Consider the following 22,727-nt stretch of genomic DNA (forward strand, 5'->3'; position numbering starts at 1 on the left):
ACGACATGGTCTATCGACAGAAAGAGATTGATGAAATATCTCCAAGTGAAGAAATAGGGCCTCATACTGCTGTTTTATGAATTTATGACATACACGCCACATAAACCATGAATGAAATAGTGCTCCTCTCTGTTTCATGTTGCTCTGCTCATAGTTGGATTAATGGAAAGTTATGAGTTTTGGCATCAGCCAGCTAAACCTTACTGGCACGGCCATCTTCTATTTATTACTCACTACTCTTGGCTACATCGCGCTTATTTATTGCCGTACTAATGATGGACAACAACACACTCAGCGAGTTACACAACAACACACGCTGCACGCCAATACTTTTAAGGCCCTAAGATATTCCTGAAAACGAAAACCCAGGGCCAATTAGCACAAGCCCCCTTTTTTCTGAACTAGGAAAGTCAGTTAAGAACAAATTCTTATTTTCAAAGACGGCCTAGGAACTGCCTTGTTCAGGGGCAGAACGACAGATTTGTACCTTGTCAGCTAGGGGATTCAAACTTTCAACCTTTCGGTTACTAGCCCAACACTAACCACAAGGCTACCATGACGTAAGAGACTTTGATAACACTTAGGGGAACTTGGTATTGTGACAAAGTCTGATTTAAAATATGAAGTAAAATTCTCCTTTGTATGTCGAGCCAAAGATCTTAAATCTACAAATATATAATGTAAACTCACACTCCATCCAAATCCTTGTTTTCTGTATTCCCTGTACTGTTTCCAGCTGGCATCACTCACTGTTTTTGCAGCCTGTGTCACTAACAATTGTATCGTCATATCTTACATTTTTCATCTTAGCTCAAGTGCATTATTATCCCATTAGTTCCATACAGTAACAATTGTAGCTTTGTTGCCTCAAATTGGACAGCATTAGACATGATCTCAGCTGAAAGCCTTGCAGATTTATTTTTTATAACGACTCTGAGTCAATTTCTTTTTAGCATTGATCTCTTTTGCAGACGAGGGAAGCATAAAAAAGATGACCGTATGAAAAAGTACTCATCAGTGTTGCCTTGGTGAAAAGATTCCATATCCATAATAGATTTCGCTTCCACCACAATGGGAGGAATTTAAACATTCAATTCTCACCTCCATTTAAAAGGAAGTGAGTTGTGCAAAGTAGTGGAATCACTGTTCCAATCACTACTGCTGGCTGTAGTAAAATTCAGGGGTGTGAGATGGTGCCAGCCAGGATGGCAGAGCCAGTAAAGCCAGGTAGGCGCTCCCTCTTACGGTTGCTCCAGGAAAACAAGGGATCTAGCAGGAAAGAAAGAGAAGCCTCCCTACTCAGAGTCAAGGGGGGCAACGAGGTGCAATAACACTCCATTTACATCATGTTTACCATGTATACCAAGTGAGAAATCTCTTAATTGGTTTTAAATGGAAAATCCAGGCCTGGTTACTGCAATGAAAACTTTCTGGCTGGAATAAACAGAGGAGTGAAGGGATGACTGAATGGTATAAGTGACTAGCTGAAACAAACCGTGCCAATTGGCTTTCATATACACACCTTTTAAATGTCACTGCAAGAGAATAGGTACGTTGTCAAAATAAATACTTTTTTCACTGCAATGTTTTAGCTGTAGACACATCTATTTCCAGGTTTATTCAAGGTGAGGAGATCAATTTATGTGGATTTGTGTCTCAAACCAACCCCCCAAACCCTATACTCCCATTAGTACTTCACATTGAGGTAAACTGTCAATACCACTAAATAAACTCAGTTGACCTCTGCTACAGGTACAATCATTTAGAACAGTCTCCCCAAGCTACTTCTAACCACCCTCCCTCTATCCCTTCCTCTCCACCCACAGGTTCATGATGCTGAGCCTGGAGTTTGACCATTCCTGTCGCTACGACTACATCGAGGTGCGTGATGGTGACAGTATCAACTCTCGTGTGATTGGTCGGTTCTGTGGGAACAACAGGCCTGCTCCAATCCAGAGCTCTGGCAACTCCCTACACGTCCTGTTTGTAGCCGATGGCTATAAGAACTTTGACGGCTTCTTCGCCACCTTCCAAGAAAGCTCAGGTAGGAACAGTACCTCCCAGAGTAGATTTAGTACCAAAAGTTGGCAAATTGATGAATAAGATCTGGGAATATATTGTGGTTTGCAAATATCCCATCATAAGTTGGGAAAGTTTAGAAAAATACTTGAGGGCTTCGGTAGCAACCTGAATGTTAACTTATGGCTGTTATGATAACTAAGCAGAGCACACCCTTATCAAACTCATTCCAGGGAATCCCTGCTTGGCAGCCTAAGAGAGAAACCACATAAGTACCAACTTAACCTGTCACTCAGCTCCTCATTCAAACCCAATCACCATGAACACACATGGTAACACAGTACTCCAAGCACTCCACTGAAGCCAAAAAATACATACCACAGGCTACTGTACATTTTGGGGATGGGTGTTGGAGAGAATTTAAACACCACATGAACACATGAATTTAAACACCAAAGTATTTTCTCACCTGTATACAGTTTATACTTTTTTTGCCATATCCCCCAAATAAACAATCCACTACAAACTTTGACTGTATTTCAGATCAATACTCAGGACAGATCAATGGTTCCTCTCCTGGTCTCCTTTGATTAGTGCAGATGAAGGGTGGGAGCGAGGAAAGCCTGCAATTATGTGTATATTTTTTAACTACTGTTATGTAGCCCATGTAATGTGTCTAAGCCTCCTTTCTGCTCCCGTGTGTTTTCAGCATGCAGCTCCTCTCCCTGTCTCCATGATGGAACCTGTATCCTGGACACGTCCCACTCCTACCACTGTGGCTGTCTGGCTGGCTACACTGGACAGAGGTGTGAGAATGGTGAGTACACTAAACTTTGGGTCAATCTATTCACAGAGGTGATGTGACTTGTGTTACTGGTGTCTTCCAGCTGTATAGTACAGTTAAAACAAAGACCTCAGACAACAAGCATGCAGAGTATCTATGTTGGAATTCTCCCATGACCATCTCTTCAGAGAGTCCCATTAGTGCTTACAACAATGAGTAAGTCACAATCACTGATCATCTCCCTATTCCCTACTGGTCATCTCCCTATTCCCTGCTGTCATCTCCCTCTCTAGCCCTGTGAAATCAGCAGCTGGGGAAACTGTGTCCCATGTCGACAGATGGACCATAAACCACTATGACCACCTGACAGAATTCTGACTTCATGAAACTGCACCTCACCATCTGAGTTTACTGTATGTATGGATAGTAAACATCTTGGAGAGAAAGACCGACCCAGAGCGAATGACGAGAGCGAGAGAGAGAGGCAGAGAGGAAGAGAGAGAATGACAGATATGGGCAAATGGAAAATAAGTGAGCAAGACTAAGCTAGGCTAAGCTTCCCACAGCCCATCTCAATCTGGGTCAGTCACCTGCCTGCCAACCAAACCATGCCATGCAGCCCTCTACCTCGTCCCGAGAGGGCTCCAACATGGCCCTGTATAGCTGGAGCTCCTTCTGTCCACAGCTTCACCACAACCCTGCTTCTTTATGGCCGTCTGGACTCAGGCCTAGGTTTCCTTACCCAGCATCACGCCCCTCCACCCCGCCCCTCTCCTCCCCCGGACCCTTTGAAAACAGCAAGAGCCTTGTAATATTTTTAGGGCTAAAATTGAGACTATACAACTAATGTTGAACGAAACTGCTTCTATAATATGAGGCAGCTTTTCCATTGGATGAGAGGAGATCATAAAACGCATGGGAGAAGTGGAGGGATGGAATTTCGTCCATCTGGTATTCCCGTGAGGAGGGATGGACTGCTCGTTTGTGTGGTAGATTTAGGATAACACTAATGTCGTATACAACCATTATCAGAATAACATGATTTCAAGAAAGGATTCTTTCCTAACTCTCTGTATATGTCGGATGCAGTCTTTATTTTAGACTAAGAATATTGAACCATAGTTTCCGAGACGTTGACAGGACTTAGTGGTGAATTAATTGTGCTTCTTTAATCATAACATCCTCTGTTAGCATTCTTTCATAATTGCACTATGACTCATCCAAGTAGAGAGAGCCCAGTGGGAGATATACTGGTGGAGAGAGACAGACAGATGGACAGACAGACAGACAGACAGACAGACAGACAGACAGACAGACAGACAGACAGACAGACAGACAGACAGACAGACACTGGGATGGGAGGACTTGGGTGTGGGCAAACAGAGGACATGATTGGTTCTCAATTCAACATCCCTATACATTTGAGCTGTTTTTCCAATAAGAAAATGACTCAATAGGGTTGTGCACGTTTTTTCTTTTCCATGTCTGGAATTCCAAGCGAGTTTTCCCTGTCCCGTCCCACGTGCGGCTCAACTGAAGGGTGGAAACACTGGAAGGCAGGGAGACAGTGATTATAGGGAGGGTTCCTCTGATGGTTTTGGACTACACTGCTGTCAGAACATGGCCAGAGAGAGGGAGAGAGGCATGGGGTGGGTCCTGCAATGCTATGCCCCAATAGCCACAGTAAGGCCAGTCATATAGAATGAACATAATAAGTCTGTGTAGGTGTGAGCATGTGTTTGTGCAGACATGTGTGTGATTGGTATTTAGCTTGGTTCCAGATCAGAGAGAGGGGACCCAATGGTGAATTACAAGTTGATGTGTGCTATTTGTGTCAATCAAGTTCTCTATTTCACAGTCGGGCATTGTCTGAACATTTACACACTATTCTATTCCAGTCAACCAACCCAAGCTGCATGCTACTAACCCACATCATAAAAACACCCACTACCTTGGAAAATTGAACAGTTTAACTAAAGCTTCTTTTTACTGGGAGTTTTCTATTTATTCCTCTGTTCCAGACAACGTGTTAACATCCCCTTGTGAGCTGTTCTCACTTTTACCAAGCCTGCTGAAATGATCTATTAATAAGGCAGTAAGATGTGGAGGCTATATTTATAACTTCTAGCTACTGTTGGTAGAGCATGGCGCTTGCAACGCCAGGGTTGTGGGTTTCGATTCCCACGGGGGACCAGTACTTAAAAAAACAAAAAACATGTCATAAAATGTATGCACTCTACTGTAAGTCGCTCTGGATAAGAGCGTCTGCTAAATGACTAAAATGTAAATGTAAAATGTAATGCTGAGGAGGAAGAATGGGTTTGTGAGCTGTGAACTGGGTTCTGAGAGCCCTGAAGCTGTAGGTGGCTGTTCATAAGGTGTGTTAACACTTGATAATAATGTACTAATTCCGCACAGCAGTAAACGCACTTAGGTTATGTGAGCAGTAGCTGTGTGGTCTTTTCTGGCCAAGTGGGATGAAGTTGTGTTTAGGACTGGCAGAAGATTGCTAGCAATATAGCGGACAGAAGACGAAACACTGTAACAATGTGTTCAGAATGTGTGTGGGGTGGACTCCCGAGTGGCGCAGCGGTCTAAGGCATTGCATCGCAGTGCTTGAAGCGTCACTAAAGACCTGGGTTCATTCCAGGGCTGTCCCACAACCGGCCGTGGCCGGGAGTTCCATAGGGCGTCATACAATTGGCCCAGTGTTGTCTGGGTTAGGAGAGGGTTTGGTCGGGGGGGGGGGTGTTGTTTATATTTCAGTGTGTGTGCGTAGCACTACATTCTGAGGTCTCCTAATGTCTTTGTACATATGTTTTTGTGTCCTTCCAGTTGTAGGGTGCAGGAGGCCCCCAATACCTGTCCATGGCTCCACAGAGGGGATATTCCATCACTCAGGGGAGCGAGTCACGTTCCGCTGTGACCCTGGATTCGAGCTGAGGGGGATCCGCACCGCCATCTGCCTCCAGGATGGCACCTGGAGCGCCCCTGCCCCCCAGTGTGGTAAGAGGCCAGAGAGAGAGGGGCACAGCACAACGAACAATTTAGATGCTTGGTGAAAAATCCAACCTGATTGACCTTAGAGACCTTGACACTGTGGGTTTGTTTTATACAATACATTTTGAGACATGTTAACACAACAGCTCCTCTAAGGAATAAACATATTTACAACTCATCTGCAAATTCAATAGTGTCTGACAATCTGAATCCCAGCATCACTGAGCCTACATGTTATCTGTGTTCCTCTGCAGTGCCTATGGTGAAATTATGTGCCATCCCAACCAAGCCTGTCCATGGAGACCACTTCCTAGTGTACGGGCCCAATGATGTCATCATAGCCCTGCAGTACCTGTGCTACCGGCCCTACAAGCTGAGCGGGATGCACCAGAGGACCTGTTTGCCCAACAAGACCTGGAGCGGAACACCCCCCACATGTGGTAAAGGTTAGGATCAGAGCAAGGCATGATGGGAATCAGAGTTTGGAGACAGTGGGAACAGGTGTTGATAGACATCAAAGGTGGATATACTATTATTAGGAATGACTATGTTCTACATGACCAGGCAATTGAGAATATTTCACTAGTAGAATGTGTACAACCATTCAGAATGGTTAGCCAACTGTATAACAACACTTATTTCAATCCAGAAATTCACTTGTTTTCTCTCTTTTTTTCTTACAGTGAATAATACACTTGCTGAACCAGGCAAAGACAAAGGAAATGACAAAGGAAGAGATACAGAAAATGACAAAGAAAAAGATGCAGAAAAAGACAAAGACACTGACAAAGACATTGAAAAACCCAAAGACAAAGAGATAGACTATAATACAGCTATCAAAGAGGACGTGGCTGGTAAAGATCCAGACACAGGCCTGAGGAACACAACAGTGGACGGTAGAAAAGATGGTAAAGACAAAAACATAGACATTACTCTGGTTAACATCCCAGGACGAAACGAGGATAAAACAAGTGACAAAGAAAAAGAAACTGGGCTAGATAAACCTACTGGAGGTACCAAGGATAAAGTGGACAGTAAAGAAACGGATGACATTGTAAACACAGTGGAGGGAGAAAGAGAAAATGACGAGGGGAAAACCACCGCAGACATAGATGGCAGTCCAGATACTGGGGGAGACACAGATGTGATACGGGAGATAGGAAAGACAACAGAGTTTCCTGGGATAGTGGTGGTGGTGGTGGAAGATAAAGGACAGGAGGAAGAGAAGAAGAAAGAGGAACCAGTAGATAAAAGCATTGATCCAAACACAATGGATCCTAATGACTTAAAACCTAGGGGAGATACATTTGCCATAGATTACACTGAGTTAAAACCTAGGGGAGACACATTTGCCATAGATTACACTGAGTTAAAACCAAGGGGAGACACATTTGCTGTAGAGTACACTGTTACGGATGTGTTTGGCACCAATGACATAGAGCAGGGTATGAATACAACAATGTCAAAAGACATTGTGAAGATTTTTATTCCAACTAGAAACAACAACACACAGTTCACCCCATATTCATCAGGAGGTCAGGAAACCGAGAGGCTGGTGGAAAAGCCACACAAAGATATAGGAGCAACTAAAGATATAGGCTCAACTAAAGATACAACGGCAAGTACAAGCAAACCTGAAGAGGAAAATACTGGAAAAGATTCTGACAAAACGACTAAAGAGGAGTCTGATGATGAGAAGAGAGAAAACCAAAGCATCAGTGGTAAGACTCAGAATCCCCCCGAACACTTCAGGTGCATGTTGTACAATACACTGCATTATTGAAACAGATATTATAATGACCCTCAGCATCTTAAAATTTGTTCTCCACTCTCTCGCTCGCTCGCTCTCCACCTATCTATCTTACATTCTCCGCCTGCTCTCTTTCCCATCTCTTCCCTCCGTCTCTCCTTCCAGAGGAGAGCTGTCCCCCTCTCCCACAGCTCTACCATGGGTACCAGCAGGTAGTGCCAGGGCTGGTGCCAGAGACAGTGGATTTCTTTTGTAATCACTCCTACGCTCTGAGTGGTGACGCCAGACGCACCTGCCAGCCTGGCGGCACCTGGGGGGGCACTCAACCCCTTTGTGTGAGAGGTAGGCACTGATGTGTGTGCGAGTTTGTGTGTATGTGTGTGTGCGTGCATCCGAGCGTGCATGCGTGTGCCTCTACTTTGTGATTATCAACAAGGGACACACTGTAGCACCTGCCAGTTGAGCACTATTTTTAGCAGCCTCTAATCAACCCAACATTGACAATGAAAGCAGCTGCCAGCCTGTCAGTAGGTGTTAATGGGAACCCTGTGTGTGTTTGTCTGCAGCCTGCAGAGAGCCCAAGGTCTCAGAGCTGGTCAGACAGAGAGTTCTGCCTCCACAAGCTCCATCCAGGTATGTCCAACGACGTATAATATATTATGTTACAGAGCACACATAATAATACACATTATATAGTCTACATTTAATTCCAGACGTAAGCATTAACCAACACTATACTGTATATCCACATTGCCATTGAAATCATTACATTTACATTTTACATTTTAGTCATTTAGCAGACGCTCTTATCCAGAGCGACTTACAGTAGTGAATGCATACATTTCATACATTTTTTCTCTCCGTACTGGTCACCCGTGGGAAACGAACTCACAACCCTGGCGTTGCAAACACCATGCTCTACCAACTGAGCAAAAAGTGGCATTATTAAAGTGACTAGTGTTCCATTTATACGTTTCACCAAATTCGAGTGGCTTACCTTAAACAAGTGATTTTCTTAACCACATTCTTTTAAAGGACTTGTTTTACATAGTTATTTTGGTCACTGAGCTTAATGTTAATTTTCAGACATTTTCAAATATTAAAATGTGGAGTCCACGCTGATTTTGTAGTGACCTATCACTTTACATGGGCTAAGGGAAAATACCTACGGGCAGGCACTCGGCTTTTTCGCAAAAAGAAAAGTAACCATCCCAAAATAATCATCCCAATGATATGACAAAGTTCTAATGAGGAAATACTGTGGTTTAACCTCTTACATCTAGATGTTCCGCTAGCGGAACACCTGCTCCAATATCCAATGATGGGCGTGGCGCGAAATACAAATTCCTCTAAAATCCGAAAACTTCAATTTTTCAAACATATGACTATTTTACAGCATTTTAAAGACAAGACTCTCGTTAATCTAACCACACTGTCCGATTTCAAAAAGGCTTTACAGCGAAAGCAAAACATTAGATTATGTCAGCAGAGTACCCAGCCAGAAATAATCAGACTACCCATTTTTCAAGCTAGCCTATAATGTCACAAAAACAAAACCACAGCTAATTGCAGCACTAACCTTTGATGATCTTCATCAGATGACAACCTAGGACATTATGTTATACAATGCATGCATGTTTTGTTCAATCAAGTTCATATTTATATAAAAAACAGCTTTTTTACATTCGCATGTGACGTTCAGAACTAGCATACCCCCCCGCAAACCTCTGGTGAATTTACTAAATTACTCACGATAAACGTTCACAAAAAAACATAACAATTATTTTAAGAATTATAGATACAGAACTCCTCTATGCACTCCATATGTCCGATTTTAAAATAGCTTTTCGGTGAAAGCACATTTTACAATATTCTCAGTAGATAGCCCGGCATCACAGGGCTAGCTATTTAGACACCCACCAAGTTTAGCACTCACAAAAATCAGATTTACTATTAGAAAAGTTTTATTACCTTTGATGTTCTTCGTCAGAATGCACTCCCAGGACTTCTACTTCAATAACAAATGTTGGTTTGGTCCAAAATAATCCATAGTTATGTCCAACAGCGGCGTTTTGTTCGTGCGTTCTAGACACTATCCGAATGGTGAATAAGGGTCGGGCGCATGGCGCATTTCGTGACAAAAGATTTCTAAATATTTCATTACCGTACTTCGAAGCATGTCAACCGCTGTTTAAAATCAATTTTTATGCCATTTTTCTCGTAAAAAAGCGATAATATTCCGACCGGGAATCTGCAATTAGGTAAACAGACGAAAGAAAATACAGCATGGGGTCGACTCGGGCATGCGCCTAATTCCTTTGTCCGCTGATAGACCACTTAGCAAAAGCGCTCGTGTGTTTCAGCCAGGGCTTTGAATTACGTCATTCAGCTTTTTCCCGGGCTCTGAGAGCCCATTGGAGCCGTAGGAAGTGTCACGTAACAGCAGAGATCCTTTGTAATGGATAGAGATGACAAAGAAGGCCAAGAAATGGTCAGACAGGGTACTTCCTGTACAGAATCTTCTCAACCTAACCAAATATGGTTTCGAATGACGATACACTACATGGTCAAAAGTATGTGGACACCTGCCCATTGAACATCTCATTCCAAAATCCTGTTCTGTCAGCCACTTCGCGGCTGAGCCGTTGTTGCTCCTAGATGTTTCCACTTCACAATAACAGCATTTACAGTTGACCGGGGCAGCTCTAGCATGGCAGAAATATGACAAACTGACTTTTTTGGAAAGGTGGCATCCTATGACGGTGCCACGTTGAAAGTCACTGAGCTCTTCAGTACGGGTCATTCTACTGACAATGTTTGTCTATGGAGATTGCATGGCTGTGTGCTCGATTTTATACCAGTCAGCAACGGGTGCGGCTGAAAAAGCCGAATTCACAAATTTAAAGGGGTGTCCACATAGTGTATGTAGTAATTGCTTCTCCAATAGAAATCCCCGATCACGCTTGTAGGCGATGTGATGGCGACGTTGGCTAGCTAAGCTCATGCACAGAAACGCGTCACCAGGTCTAACGGTCGTCTCGCACCGAACTGGGCATGTGCATTTCGTCAAATCAAAGGCGCTCCTTCGATATAAAGTTGTTTTTGATGAAAATGAAAACGTGACAGTTTGTCACGTTCAAGAGGTTGTCGTAATAACATGCACAGCTACTTAAGACATTGGGGCGAATCTAGGTTGTGGCTTTAGATGTAGACTATTTATTTTACAAATAAACCCCAAACCCCGGTCTGGTCTGCCGAATCTGCATCACAAGCATTCCAGGAAGTCTCGCGATGTTGGGCAACTGGGTTTAGAAACCTAACCGCAAAACATCTAGCCCTGCTGTTGCCAGGCAACCAAACTGAAAGGTTTATGAATTTATATTTTTTAATTTAACCTTTATTTAACTAGGGAAGTCAGTTAAGAACAAATTCTTATTTACAATGACGGCCTAGGAACAGTGGGTTAACTGCCTTGTTCAGGGGCAGAACGACAGATTTTTACCTTGTCAGCTCGGGGATTCGATCTAGCAACCTTCAGTTACTGGCCCAACGCTCTAACCACTAGGCTACCTGCCTTCACAGGTTAACAACAACACTAAACACCACGAATCACTGATTAGTGTTATCAATAAGAAAACTATTATGAAACGATATGAATGATTAGGTCACACCTTGACAACCCATGACATTTCTCTTGGATCTGAAGGATGTGGTAAAGGGTTCAGTCAACAAAGGAAGACTCCATGCTCTCATATCAAAATTCCTTCTGAAGCAGCAAGCATTCCAGGCCTCCCCCTTAGTTTTCCACCTTAAACAGACTTTGGTAATCTACAGGTGTGTAGAGATAATCCCAGGTGTAGCTAAAGTATTGTCGTGTCTTTGGCATCATTAAAACTGAAGACATATTTATCAAATAACTCTGTAATTATTATTACGCGATTAAACTGATTAATCGTGTAACTGTAATTAACTAGGAAGTCGGGGCACCAAGGAAAATATTCAGATTAAAGTTATAATTTTCCTAATATAACTTTCAGATATCATAATATCTGATCTATGAGTCTTCTGATTAATGATGTATTCGTTTACCTCGTCAGTCTCATTCCAAACGTCGTAAATTGTTGGTTATCTGCACGAACCCAGTCTTCACTATGAGTCATCCATACATCAATTGTCTTAAAATCATTTACTTACTAACTCAGTAATTCACAGAAATGCATAACAAACAGTAGATATCGTTACAAAGAAATGATAGAGGAATGTGCCCTAGTGGGCTAAACCGGCATGGCGGCTTGTTAGACAAAAGGGTTGATAATTATAACAATTGAAATGCTAATACTTTGCACATAAACACTCACTCATTCGGGAACAATTGCAATCAATATATATATTTACGCTCAGTGTGTCGTCGGGATCTTTGTTGAAAAGTTCGTTCTGTTGGGGAGTTTGTCCTCGCGTTCTCTCGCTCTCCCTCTCTCTCTCGGTTAGAATGGATATTTCAAAGTGACATTCATTAATGTCGTTATAGGACAGATGTTTCGTCGGTCTTCGCGTTCAATGATACCGAATTCCTAGCAGCAGACTAGTAATTAATATCAAAGACTTGTTCTTATTCTGTCGGTATCGATAGTCTAAGAGTTTAACCACGTGGTATGGTCAAAGTTCAGAAAGAGGAATGCATGGTCAAACCTCGGCCCTCTCGTTATCGAGGTAAGCTGGTCTGGTGATAGAAACCCTGGGTGGGGGTTATATTCGGAATAACAGAAAAAGGCTGTCTCATGACGCCAGGTCCCATCTGTTCATGGGGGCGTGCCGATGACTTGGTGAAACTTTAAACAGAAATACAATTCTCGCAAATTAACATCTTACAAGCATCCCAACATATTCCAAATAGCTTTATCCTTATTCATTCATTTTATACAACCATTAGATGTAAGTCTCACAACTGAGGCTATTATATAAACAGCGCCATGGTAATGTGGCCGTATTGTCTCTCATGAGCTTCACAAAATTGTACCAAACGGACCAGTTCGTAGCTGGATTCTTCACCGATCTTTTATACCTTCTCCAGAACATAAATGTCGTTCAGTTCTCCAGTCCTGTGAGGTGGAAGAACTCCTTGGTTCTTTCTATGAAACCCACTGTGTCTCCATACTGTGGCCATGAGGCAGGACATTCTCTTTAGGAATTTACGACTGCTCTCACAGAGCCTGGGTGTGGGAGACAGAGGTAGGGGGATGGTGCATAGAAAACCCAAAGAGGGCAACGTCATGACAGTATGAAGGCTGTTTTCACAGAGCAAGAGTAACTGCTGCCTTCAGCAAGCATGCCATTGCCAAACACCACCAGGCAGGTATCCACTCAGCAGTTACCAACAGACACCAACATTCAAACACACACAGACAGAAACACAGATACAAACATATAAGGACTATTTCCGATATCCACACTGGCATACTACCTGAATGAAGCAAAGTATTCGGCATGCATTCTAAGTGGTATGCTAGTATGGACATTGGAACTTAACCATAACCTCTCTCTTCATACAAAGGATGTTATTCATAGTAATACACAATTTACATCTTGTATATGTTGAGCAGATGAGGTGTAATGTAATCACTAGAAGAAGACTATGTGAATAACATTAATTATGTATGAAGTAGACAACAGGCAAAGCCAGGACCTTACCGAGCCGGTGACCCTGACGTCATGGAGACGCCCCCACTCGTCCTCGTGGCTGTCCACTATCATCAGTCCGTCTTCCTTCTCCATCCCCCACTCCGCTTGCAGGTCCAGCTGCACCGCCTCCCCCAGGGAGTGCATCCCCACGGCCGGGTAGAGCGCCTCTGGAGACGCTGGGACCACCACCGTGCCCACTTCTTTTCCATTTTTGTTTTTTTTTTCCATTTTTGAAATCATCATATATCAAAACCACATACATAAAACTTATAGTATATGTGCATAATCATATATCAACATCATTGGCACATCACACGAGAGAGACCATAAACACGATGTATGACCCTGATTAATGCACACATCACAACAGAAGACTTACAGTGAGGGGAAAAAGTATTTGATCCCCTGCTGATTTTGTACGTCTGCTCACTGACAAAGAAATGATCAGTCTATAATTTTAATGGTAGGTTTATTTGAACAGTGAGAGACAGAATAACAACAACAAAAATCCAGAAAAACGCATGTCAAAAATGTTATAAAATTATTTGCATTTTAATGAGGGAAATAAGTATTTGACCCCTCTGCAAAACATGACTTAGTACTTGGTGGCAAAACCCTTGTTGGCAATCACAGAGGTCAGATGTTTCTTGTAGTTGGCCACCAGATTTGCACACATCTCAGGAGGGATTTTGTCCAACTCCTCTTTGCAGATCTTCTCCAAGTCATTAAGGTTTCGAGGCTGACGTTTGGCAACTCGAACCTTCACCTCCCTCCACAGATTTTCTATGGGATTAAGGTCTGGAGACTGGCTAGGCCACTCCAGGACCTTAATGTGCTTCTACTTGAGCCACTCCGTTGTTGCCTTGGCCGTGTGTTTTGGGTCATTGTCATGCTGGAATACCCATCCACGACCCATTTTCAATGCCCTGGCTGAGGGAAGGAAGTTCTCACCCAAGATTTGACAGTACAAGGCCCCGTCCATCGTCCCTTTGATGTGGTGAAGTTGTCCTGTCCACTTAGCAGAAAAACACCCCAAAGCATAATGTTTCCACCTCCATGTTTGACGGTGAGGATGGTGTTCTTGGGGTCATAGGCAGCATTCCTCCTCCTCCAAACACGGCGAGTTGAGTTGATGCCAAAGAGCTCCATTTTGGTCTCATCTGACCACAACGCTTTCACCCAGTTGTCCTCTGAATCATTCAGATGTTCATTGGCAAACTTCAGACGGGCATTTATATGTGCTTTCTTGAGCAGGGGGACCTTGAGGGCGCTGCAGGATTTCAGTCCTTCACGGCGTAGTGTGTTACCAATTGTTTTCTTGGTGACTATGGTCCCAGCTGCCTTGAGATCATTGACAAGATCCTCCCGTGTAGTTCTGGGCTGATTCCTCACCGTTCTCATGATCACTGCAACTCCACGAGGTGAGATCTTGCATGGAGCCCCAGGTCGAGGGGAGATTGACAGTTCTTTTGTGTTTCTTCCATTTGCGAATAATCGCACCAACTGTTGTCACCTTCTCACCAAGCTGCTTGGCGATTGTCTTGTAGCCCATTCCAGCCTTGTGTAGGTCTACAATCTTGTCCCTGACATCCTTGGAGAGCTCTTTGGTCTTGGCCATGGTGGAGAGTTTGGAATCTGATTGATTGATTGCTTCTGTGGACAGGTGTCTTTTATACAGGTAACAAGCTGAGATTAGGAGCACTCCCTTTAAGAGTGTGCTCCTAATCTCAGCTCGTTACCTGTATAAAATACACCTGGGAGCCAGAAATCTTTCTGATTGAGAGGGTGTCAAATACTTATATCCCTCATTAAAATGCAAATCAATTTATAACATTTTTGACATGCGTTTTTCTGGATTTTTGTTGTTATTCTGTCTCTCATTGTTCAAATAAACCTACCATTAAAATTATAGACTGATAATTTCTTTGTCAGTGGGCAAACGTACAAAATCAGCAGGGGATCAAATACTTTTTTCCCTCACTGTAGCTCTTTTTTGTGAGTGACAGAACCACTTTACCATGTGAAGCCCACATATAAATTACGGAGCGGCTGCGGATCAGACTTTTCCTGGATCTTTCTTCCCAACAGCTAAAGGTCCCACAGCTTCTGTGCATGTGCAGGATTCTCTACTTTAGGCACAGTCTCTACTCTCTACTCATAGAGAACGGGCTATTCTGGCAAATGGTGCTCGATCAAAGTTGAATCAATATCTGCAAGAACACATAATGATAGTATTGTACATAACAGAACCAAATTTAATAGCATAATGTATTGTAACGTTACTTTAAGACAAAAAACACCACCTCATTTCCAATGACATTTTAGGATGATTGTGCGAATGGTCACATTTTTCTCTCATGCGCGCATAACTAAACAGTGTGCCACTAGGCAAAATATGTGCATTGATTGAAACAAAAGACAGGTAGCATATGCTACAGTTTGTTAACACTACCTGCTCTACAATTTGCTCACTGTACATCATTCAAAACAACACTGTACATAACTAAGAAGATCATTCACAATTGACAGTGAGAAATGTGAAGGGAGAGTGACCACACATTTTTGGGGTAGTTAAGTAGAGGTAAAGAAACACATGCGCAGAACGTGATACAGATCTTTCCCGGGGTTCCAGGGGGGGCGGGACGGATGTGGAACGGGGCGGTTACCTACAGATCCGCAGCCTCTGCCTATAAATGAACCATTTAAAAACGTAAAAGGAGTTATACATACTGCTAGCCTCTTTAGGTACATTATACACTAGTTTGTTTCTGTAAAGGCATCTCAATGGAACCCTCTCATCTCTCAGGAAGACCCCTGTGCATAAGCTCTACTCATCCTCTGGGTTTGTGAAGATGTTCCAGTCTGTCGGCCCCACCAAAGTTCCCCCAATGCTATCCCAGCTGCCCCAGGGGTTCCACCACCTCCACACTCACATTGCGTACGAGTGTGCCTCTCTCTTTTACCAGCACTCAGGCAGTGCACGCCGCACCTGCCTCAAGACTGGCAAGTGGAGCGGACGTCATGTCTCCTGTTCGCCAGGTGAGGGCAGCAGAGCCACATTACTTGATGTACATCTTAATATAAGGAAAGGTTTGTTATGCCACCTAGGCATGCTAGAATTGCGCTTTCAAACCACACTTAGACACTAAGCAATCAAGAAAATTGGATTGAAAAAGTAATATTTCAGGGTGGGTGTGATGTGGAATAAGGTTTCCATACAGTATCAAGTGTTGTTTCATCACTCTGGTAGATCTGAGGTTTAATATCTTCCTTCCCCTTCTTTCCCACCCTTCTCACGCCCGGCCACACTTTCCTCTCCACCCTTGTCTCTCCATCCTTCTCTTTTCCCAGTGTGTGGGAAGCATCCCACCTTTGACCCCCAGAGCCCGGCAGAGTCCCACTGGCCCTGGCTAGCCGCCATCTACCAACGCCCCACCAACGGAGCAGGGACCAAGATGGACAAGAAGGCCAGCCTTGCGGGGTCACTAAAGAAGGGGACTGGAGCTGAATCAGGTGTTGGGGCTGGATCCCAGGGGCAGGATGAGGCCTCAGGCTGGCAGCTGGTGTGTAGCGGGGCCCTGGTGAACCAGCGGAGTGTGGTGTTGGCAGCCCACTGTGTGACTGAGCTGGGGAAGCTGTACCCTCTGGATGCAGCCACGGTCAAGGTGGTGATGGGAAAACACTACCGCAGTGACCTCCGAGAGACCAAGGGCCTGCAGCATCTCAGGGTAAGAGAGGGGATGGAGAGGGCTTAAGGGTGGGGAGTAGAGAGTGAGAGTGGCTAAATGGGTTAGTGGGTGTGGGTAGGCAGTGAGAGTGAGTTTGGAGAGAAGTAGGGAATGATGAATGATGTGGTCGGCTGAGACCACCTGTATTCAGCCACACACTGCAATGATTAGACTGAAATACAGCTATGGTGTACAGTTCACCACACATGATGTTACACACTATAGGTACATTTTCAAGCCTTATGAGATGGTAAAAGCTCAAGGTCTACCTCTATATAATACCAATGGCTGGATGGTTTTGAACCTGTGTCCAATTAAAATGTATAATTTCACAATCATTACATCATGTCTACTACATCTAGCCATGTAAAACAGCCCCATGTTTTTTTTACGTTCAATCATTGAATAGGTGCCAGAAAGCTACTTTGACCGTAAGTAAACACCAATGTGGTTGCGCGACATAGCTAGTCTGGATCTAACCAACATATACAGTAGCATATTGCCATTTTGCAGTATATTGTAAATAATATGGTCTAATGGTACATTATGCGCTTTATAAAGGGCTGTCAAGTAATATACACTACATTACCAAAAGTATGTGGACACCTGCTCATCGAACATCTCATTCCAAAATCATAGGCATAAATATGGAGTTGGTCCCCTTTTTGCTGCTATAACAGCCTCCACTCTTCTGGGAAGGCTTTCCACTAGATGTAAGATTTCTGTAAGGACCTCACTTTGTGCACATGGACATTGTCATGCTGAAACAGGAAAGGGCCTTCCCCAAACTGTTGCCACTAAGTTGGAAGCACAGAATCGTCAAGAATGTCATTGTATGCTGTAGCATTAAGATTTCCTTTCACTGGAACTAAGGGACCTAGCCCGAACCATGAAAAACAGCCCCAGATCATTATTCCACCTCCACCAAACTTTACAGTTGGCACTATGCATTGGGGCAGGTAGCGTTCTCCTGTCATCCTCCAAACTCATATACATCCGTCAGACTGCCAGATGGTGAAGCGTGATTCATCACTCCAGAGAACGTGTTTCTACTGCTCCAGAGTCCAATGGCGGCGAGCTTTACACCGCTCCAGCCGAGGCTTGGCATTACGCATGGTGAGCTTAGGCTTGTGTGTGGCTGCTCAGCCATGGAAACCCATTTCACTAAGCTCCCGACAAACAGTTCTTGTGCTGATGTTGCTTCCAGAGGCAGTTTGGAACTCGTTAGTAAGTATTACAACCGAGGACAGACGATTTTTACCCGCTACATGCTTCAGCACTCGGCGGTACCGTTCTTTGAGCTTGTGTGGCCTACCACTTCACGACTGAGCCGTTGTTGCTCCTAGACATTTCCACTTCACAATAACAGCACTTACAGTTGACCTGGGCAGCTCTAGAAGGGCAGAAATGATGAACAGACGAACAGACTTGTTGGGAAGGTGGCATCCTATGACGGTGCCACGTTGAAAGTCACTGAGCTCTTCAGTAAGGCCATTCTGCTGCCAATGTTTGTCTATGGAAATTGCATGGCTGTGTGCTCAATTTTATGTCTGTCAACAACGGATGTTGCTGAAATAGCTAAATCCACTCATTTGAAGGGGTGCCCACATAATTTTGTGTATATATATATATATATATATATATATAGTGTATGTGCACATGATTGAGGAGTGTGAGTGAGTTGCCAGGTAACTAGCACAGCTAACGTCATTCCACTGACAGCCAAGCTGTCACCCTGCTGTTACGTTTGGCACAGGATCTCTATTCTCTCTACAGCTTTTCTTTTTTTGACACGGCCTTTCTCTCTCTCTATTCTTTCTCTTACCATCCCTCCTCTCTATCTCTGACAATTCCTTCTTCATTCTAACTATCCCTTCGCTCCCTGACCATCCCTGACCATCCCACCTGTACTGTTTCTTTCTCTGACCAGTCTATTTTCTCTCACTCCCTGATAATCATTTCTTTCTGTCTCTCTTCCCATCCCTCCTCTTTTCCTTCAGGTGGCCTCCATCTCTATACACCCCAACTACGACCCGCTGGTTCTTGACTCAGACCTGGCAGTGATCAAGCTGCTGGACAAGGCTCGTATTGGGGAGAAGGTCCTGCCCCTCTGCCTACCTGACACCCAGGGTGGAGAGGTGACCTCCAGAGAAGGGTTGGTGACGGGCTGGGCCCCCAACCAGATCCCCGGATTGGGGAAGAGGAGCAGGCCAGGGTGGGTGTGCAGCATCTGGCTGACGTGGTGCCCTGCGAGCAGCAGTATGCCCGTAAAGGGGTGCCCGTGAGCGTCACGGACAACATGCTCTGTGGCCGCCAGCGACCCGACTACAGCCCATCTAACATCTGTCCCGCGGACACAGGGGGTATCCTGATCCTTCCTGCCCAGACAGGCTCTGCCCAGGACCCTTCTCTTGCCTCTCCAGGGGGGCGGGACAAGTCCAAAGGGGAGTGGCGGCTGCTGGGGTTGGTGAGTTTCGGGTATGACCAGGGAGAGTGTGACCCAGACCTGTTTACAGTGTACACACATGTGGCCAACTTTAAAGACTGGATAGAGAGCCATATGAAGTGACATCACAAGGATGTGACTCGCCCTGTATCTCTCTTTTCCTCCCTCTCTTCAACCAACAATTCCCTCTTTTTCTTCATCATTATTCCCCCTCTTACTTTTATTTGCCAACATCTTTCTCCATTCTCCCTCCTTCCTCCTCCCATCTACCTGCTTCTTGTCATACCGACGCAGGGAGTGTGATCAGTAAAGATCAGAGTAACACTGAACTGTACAGTGCTCTGAGCTGACTTTAGAAGGCCCTAACACAAACTGATCAGGTAGAGATGCCCTCCACTCAGCACAGTACTTCAGTGTTCAGGTTTTACCTTCAATTTGGTGTTAGACTTGAAAACGACCTGAAAACCAGTTCCCTGGGAAAAGCTGGTTTTCATTGTATTCTTTGATATGTATATATAATGTAATGTATTATTATTATGGCTTTGCACGTGGTTCAAGAGATGTACATATTGTATAGAAGGACATAAAAGTAATGTTGTTTTTAATTAAAGATATGTGGTTGTGTGTAAAGACACGGCGGTCTGGTTAGAGTTGTTCATCGAGTGTGGTTCTGTGAGCTTTCATCCAGCATTAATTAAAAGGATACCCATGTGATTCTACTAAATAGAGTTGAGAGAAAGGAACCTGGTGCTTGCTATGTAAATCAGACAGCCATTTGGCCAGGGCCAGAGAAAGCCTATGAATTAATCCAGATCAAGTATGAACAATGAAGGGCTGCAATCGAACACCTGCAAATTGAAGTCATTAACAAAATCATTTATGTGCCTACACAGTTAATAATGTGTGTATAACGCAGTTAATAATGTAAGTGTTGACCCCTCTGCAAGCATCTAAAGAGAAAAATTGGTAAGTAATCGATGGAGAAAGTGTAGTGTGAACATTTAGCCACAGGGTGGCAGTTTTAAAACATCAATTTATATGGATTTATGTGGAGGGATGCTCTGGTATTGGTATTTTGGTATTTTATTAGGATCTCCATTAGCTGTTGCAATAGCAGCAGCAACTCTTCCTGGGGTCCACACAAAACATGAAACATGACATAATACAAAAGATGAATAGACAAGAACAGCTCAAGGGCAGAACTACATCCATTTAAAAAAGGCACACATAGCCTACATATCAATACATACACACAAACTATCTAAGTCAAATAGAGGAAACAGGCTCAGCCCAAAGCTCACAGCCAGAGGGATTGGGTATTCATACACACCAAAATGGTATTAACTCCACTTTCTCTCTTACAATGTCCACAACATCTACAAAAAAATGAAGTCAGAACTAGCCCACAAGCCCAGCACAGTTTTTGATCAGCTTGTACTTATCATGACCATATTTGTGTGATGTGTGTGATGTACTGTAAGTGTGTGTGTCCATTGTTCTCTGCTATACATTGCAGCACATCTACCTTCGCCCACCTTGCTCTTTCTTCTCACACTCTCTCGCTTGCACACACACACACACACACACACACACACACACACACACACACACACACACACACACACACACACACACACACACACACAGACAGTGTCGGAAAGATGAACAGATGAAGGGGTATTTCTACCACATTGGGGGAGCTGCTGTGTCTGTGATTGTGTTATAGGCGCTTGGGTTATGAGTCATGAGGATTCTGGGAAGGAGAATGAGCTGGTGTTACTGATGATGCTTAGGCTGGGGTGCCATCATTGTGATAGCACTTCAAAGCTTATGAAGAGTAAACAAGCAATCATTGCATATACTGTTTGTGTTTCAAATACAATAGTGGCCTCATGGCAATGTGAAATGGAAATGGCAGTGAGATGTCCATCTTTCATTGTACAGGAATAGGAAGCATCTTGGGAGGTGTTTCGACGACATCTACAAGATTGCATTAGCAAGCTGAGAGACATCACATTGTAGAAAATCTGCTCTTGGCAACAATTACATCCTGACCATAGCCTTCCCTTGGACACTCACTGCCCTGGTAGGAATAGTCTGTACAAAGGATACTTGGAGGGAGATCGAAGTTCAATAAAATCTTTTGATGGACGGCATCCTAGAGACAGTATACTTTCTCTTTCGCACAGGAACAAGATTTATGAAAGCTTTTCTGTCCCCTTTCTCCTCCTGTTTACTGGAAATGGACAAGGTCCTCATTTAGGCCCTTAATTCCCCTGAGGAGAGAGCTCTTCTACCCCGGCTGAAAGCAGACGTATTCTCAGGCCCCTGTTAGTTCACAGGTCAACATCAGCATAGCCGGCCAACACTTCACCACAACTTGACTGTTCTGCTGGGAACTAGAGAATGACCCTGAGACCAGTGGAAAGCACCTGACAATGCTGAGAAAAGTGCTGCGATGAGGGCTCTATAGAGTGTTTGCAATGAAGAGGCAGAGGGGCAAGGCACTTGACACCTGACGTAGGCCTACACAAAATGGCCGTTCACAGTCCAGTTTCACAGTCAAACCAAGCTGTACTACGGATGCCGCTAGTGCTGCGTGTTCTTTAGAGCAAAGAAAATAGATCCGCCTTGACTCGCTCGTTGGAGACTCCAGAGAGAGGGAATTAGACAACAAAGAGATCGCCTTCCTTCCTGTCGACATGAGAGAGACGTAGGACTAGTCTTGTGATGTTCTCAGGGTTCTGCTGTGTCCATGGAGACCGTGCATTTACATTTAACCTCCCCACTGGTGTTCTGTGATGTGTTTACGTCCCCTCGCTATCACTACCACACAGCCCACATACACACACACACACACACACACACACCACCACCCCCATCCCCACCCTCCTAGCCCCTGATCTACTCACCCTGCCTGCCACCCCATCCTCTCTTCCTCCCCTCCCCTCTCCATCTCCATGTCCTCCCCATGCATGGCTATGAGGGGCTTTAGGCACCAAACAGAACACATATATTACTCAGTCCTATACATGCGCAGACACATATACAGTACTTGCACACATAAGCACCTATATTCACATACTACTGTGCACATACACACACCCACACACACCAATTCTGTAGTGTATTTAAAGCCCAGTGTGTGATTTCACGATCACTCATTTATTTGCAGGCCTCTGACGAGGTGACCAGGCGGAGGTGACAATGTGATTTATTGGAGCTTCGTTTAATTGGCTTCCACTACAGCAGAAACCATGCAATGGATTCTGAAGCTGGTTACTGCTTCTCAGAGAGAGAGTGAGAGAGAGTGAGAGACAG

General features: G+C 44.2%; 1 protein-coding gene across 1 annotated transcript in view; it reads left to right on the forward strand.

The window, feature by feature from the left end:
* The window catches only part of LOC106561310 (inactive serine protease PAMR1), a 54,089-nt gene extending 34,049 nt beyond the window's left edge, over positions 1-20,040 (forward strand). The window contains 11 exon segments of the mRNA XM_014125125.2: positions 1,827-2,044; positions 2,729-2,836; positions 5,639-5,809; positions 6,058-6,249; positions 6,487-7,524; positions 7,719-7,895; positions 8,120-8,186; positions 16,039-16,271; positions 16,584-16,960; positions 18,961-19,155; positions 19,158-20,040. Of these exon segments, the coding sequence (XP_013980600.2) occupies positions 1,827-2,044; positions 2,729-2,836; positions 5,639-5,809; positions 6,058-6,249; positions 6,487-7,524; positions 7,719-7,895; positions 8,120-8,186; positions 16,039-16,271; positions 16,584-16,960; positions 18,961-19,155; positions 19,158-19,529 (3,148 nt within the window). The 3' untranslated portion in view covers positions 19,530-20,040.
* The last annotated feature ends 2,687 nt before the right edge of the window (positions 20,041-22,727 follow it).

Source organism: Salmo salar, chromosome ssa10 (genome assembly GCF_905237065.1).
Source record: "Salmo salar chromosome ssa10, Ssal_v3.1, whole genome shotgun sequence".
Classification (NCBI taxonomy): Eukaryota; Metazoa; Chordata; class Actinopteri; order Salmoniformes; family Salmonidae; genus Salmo; species Salmo salar.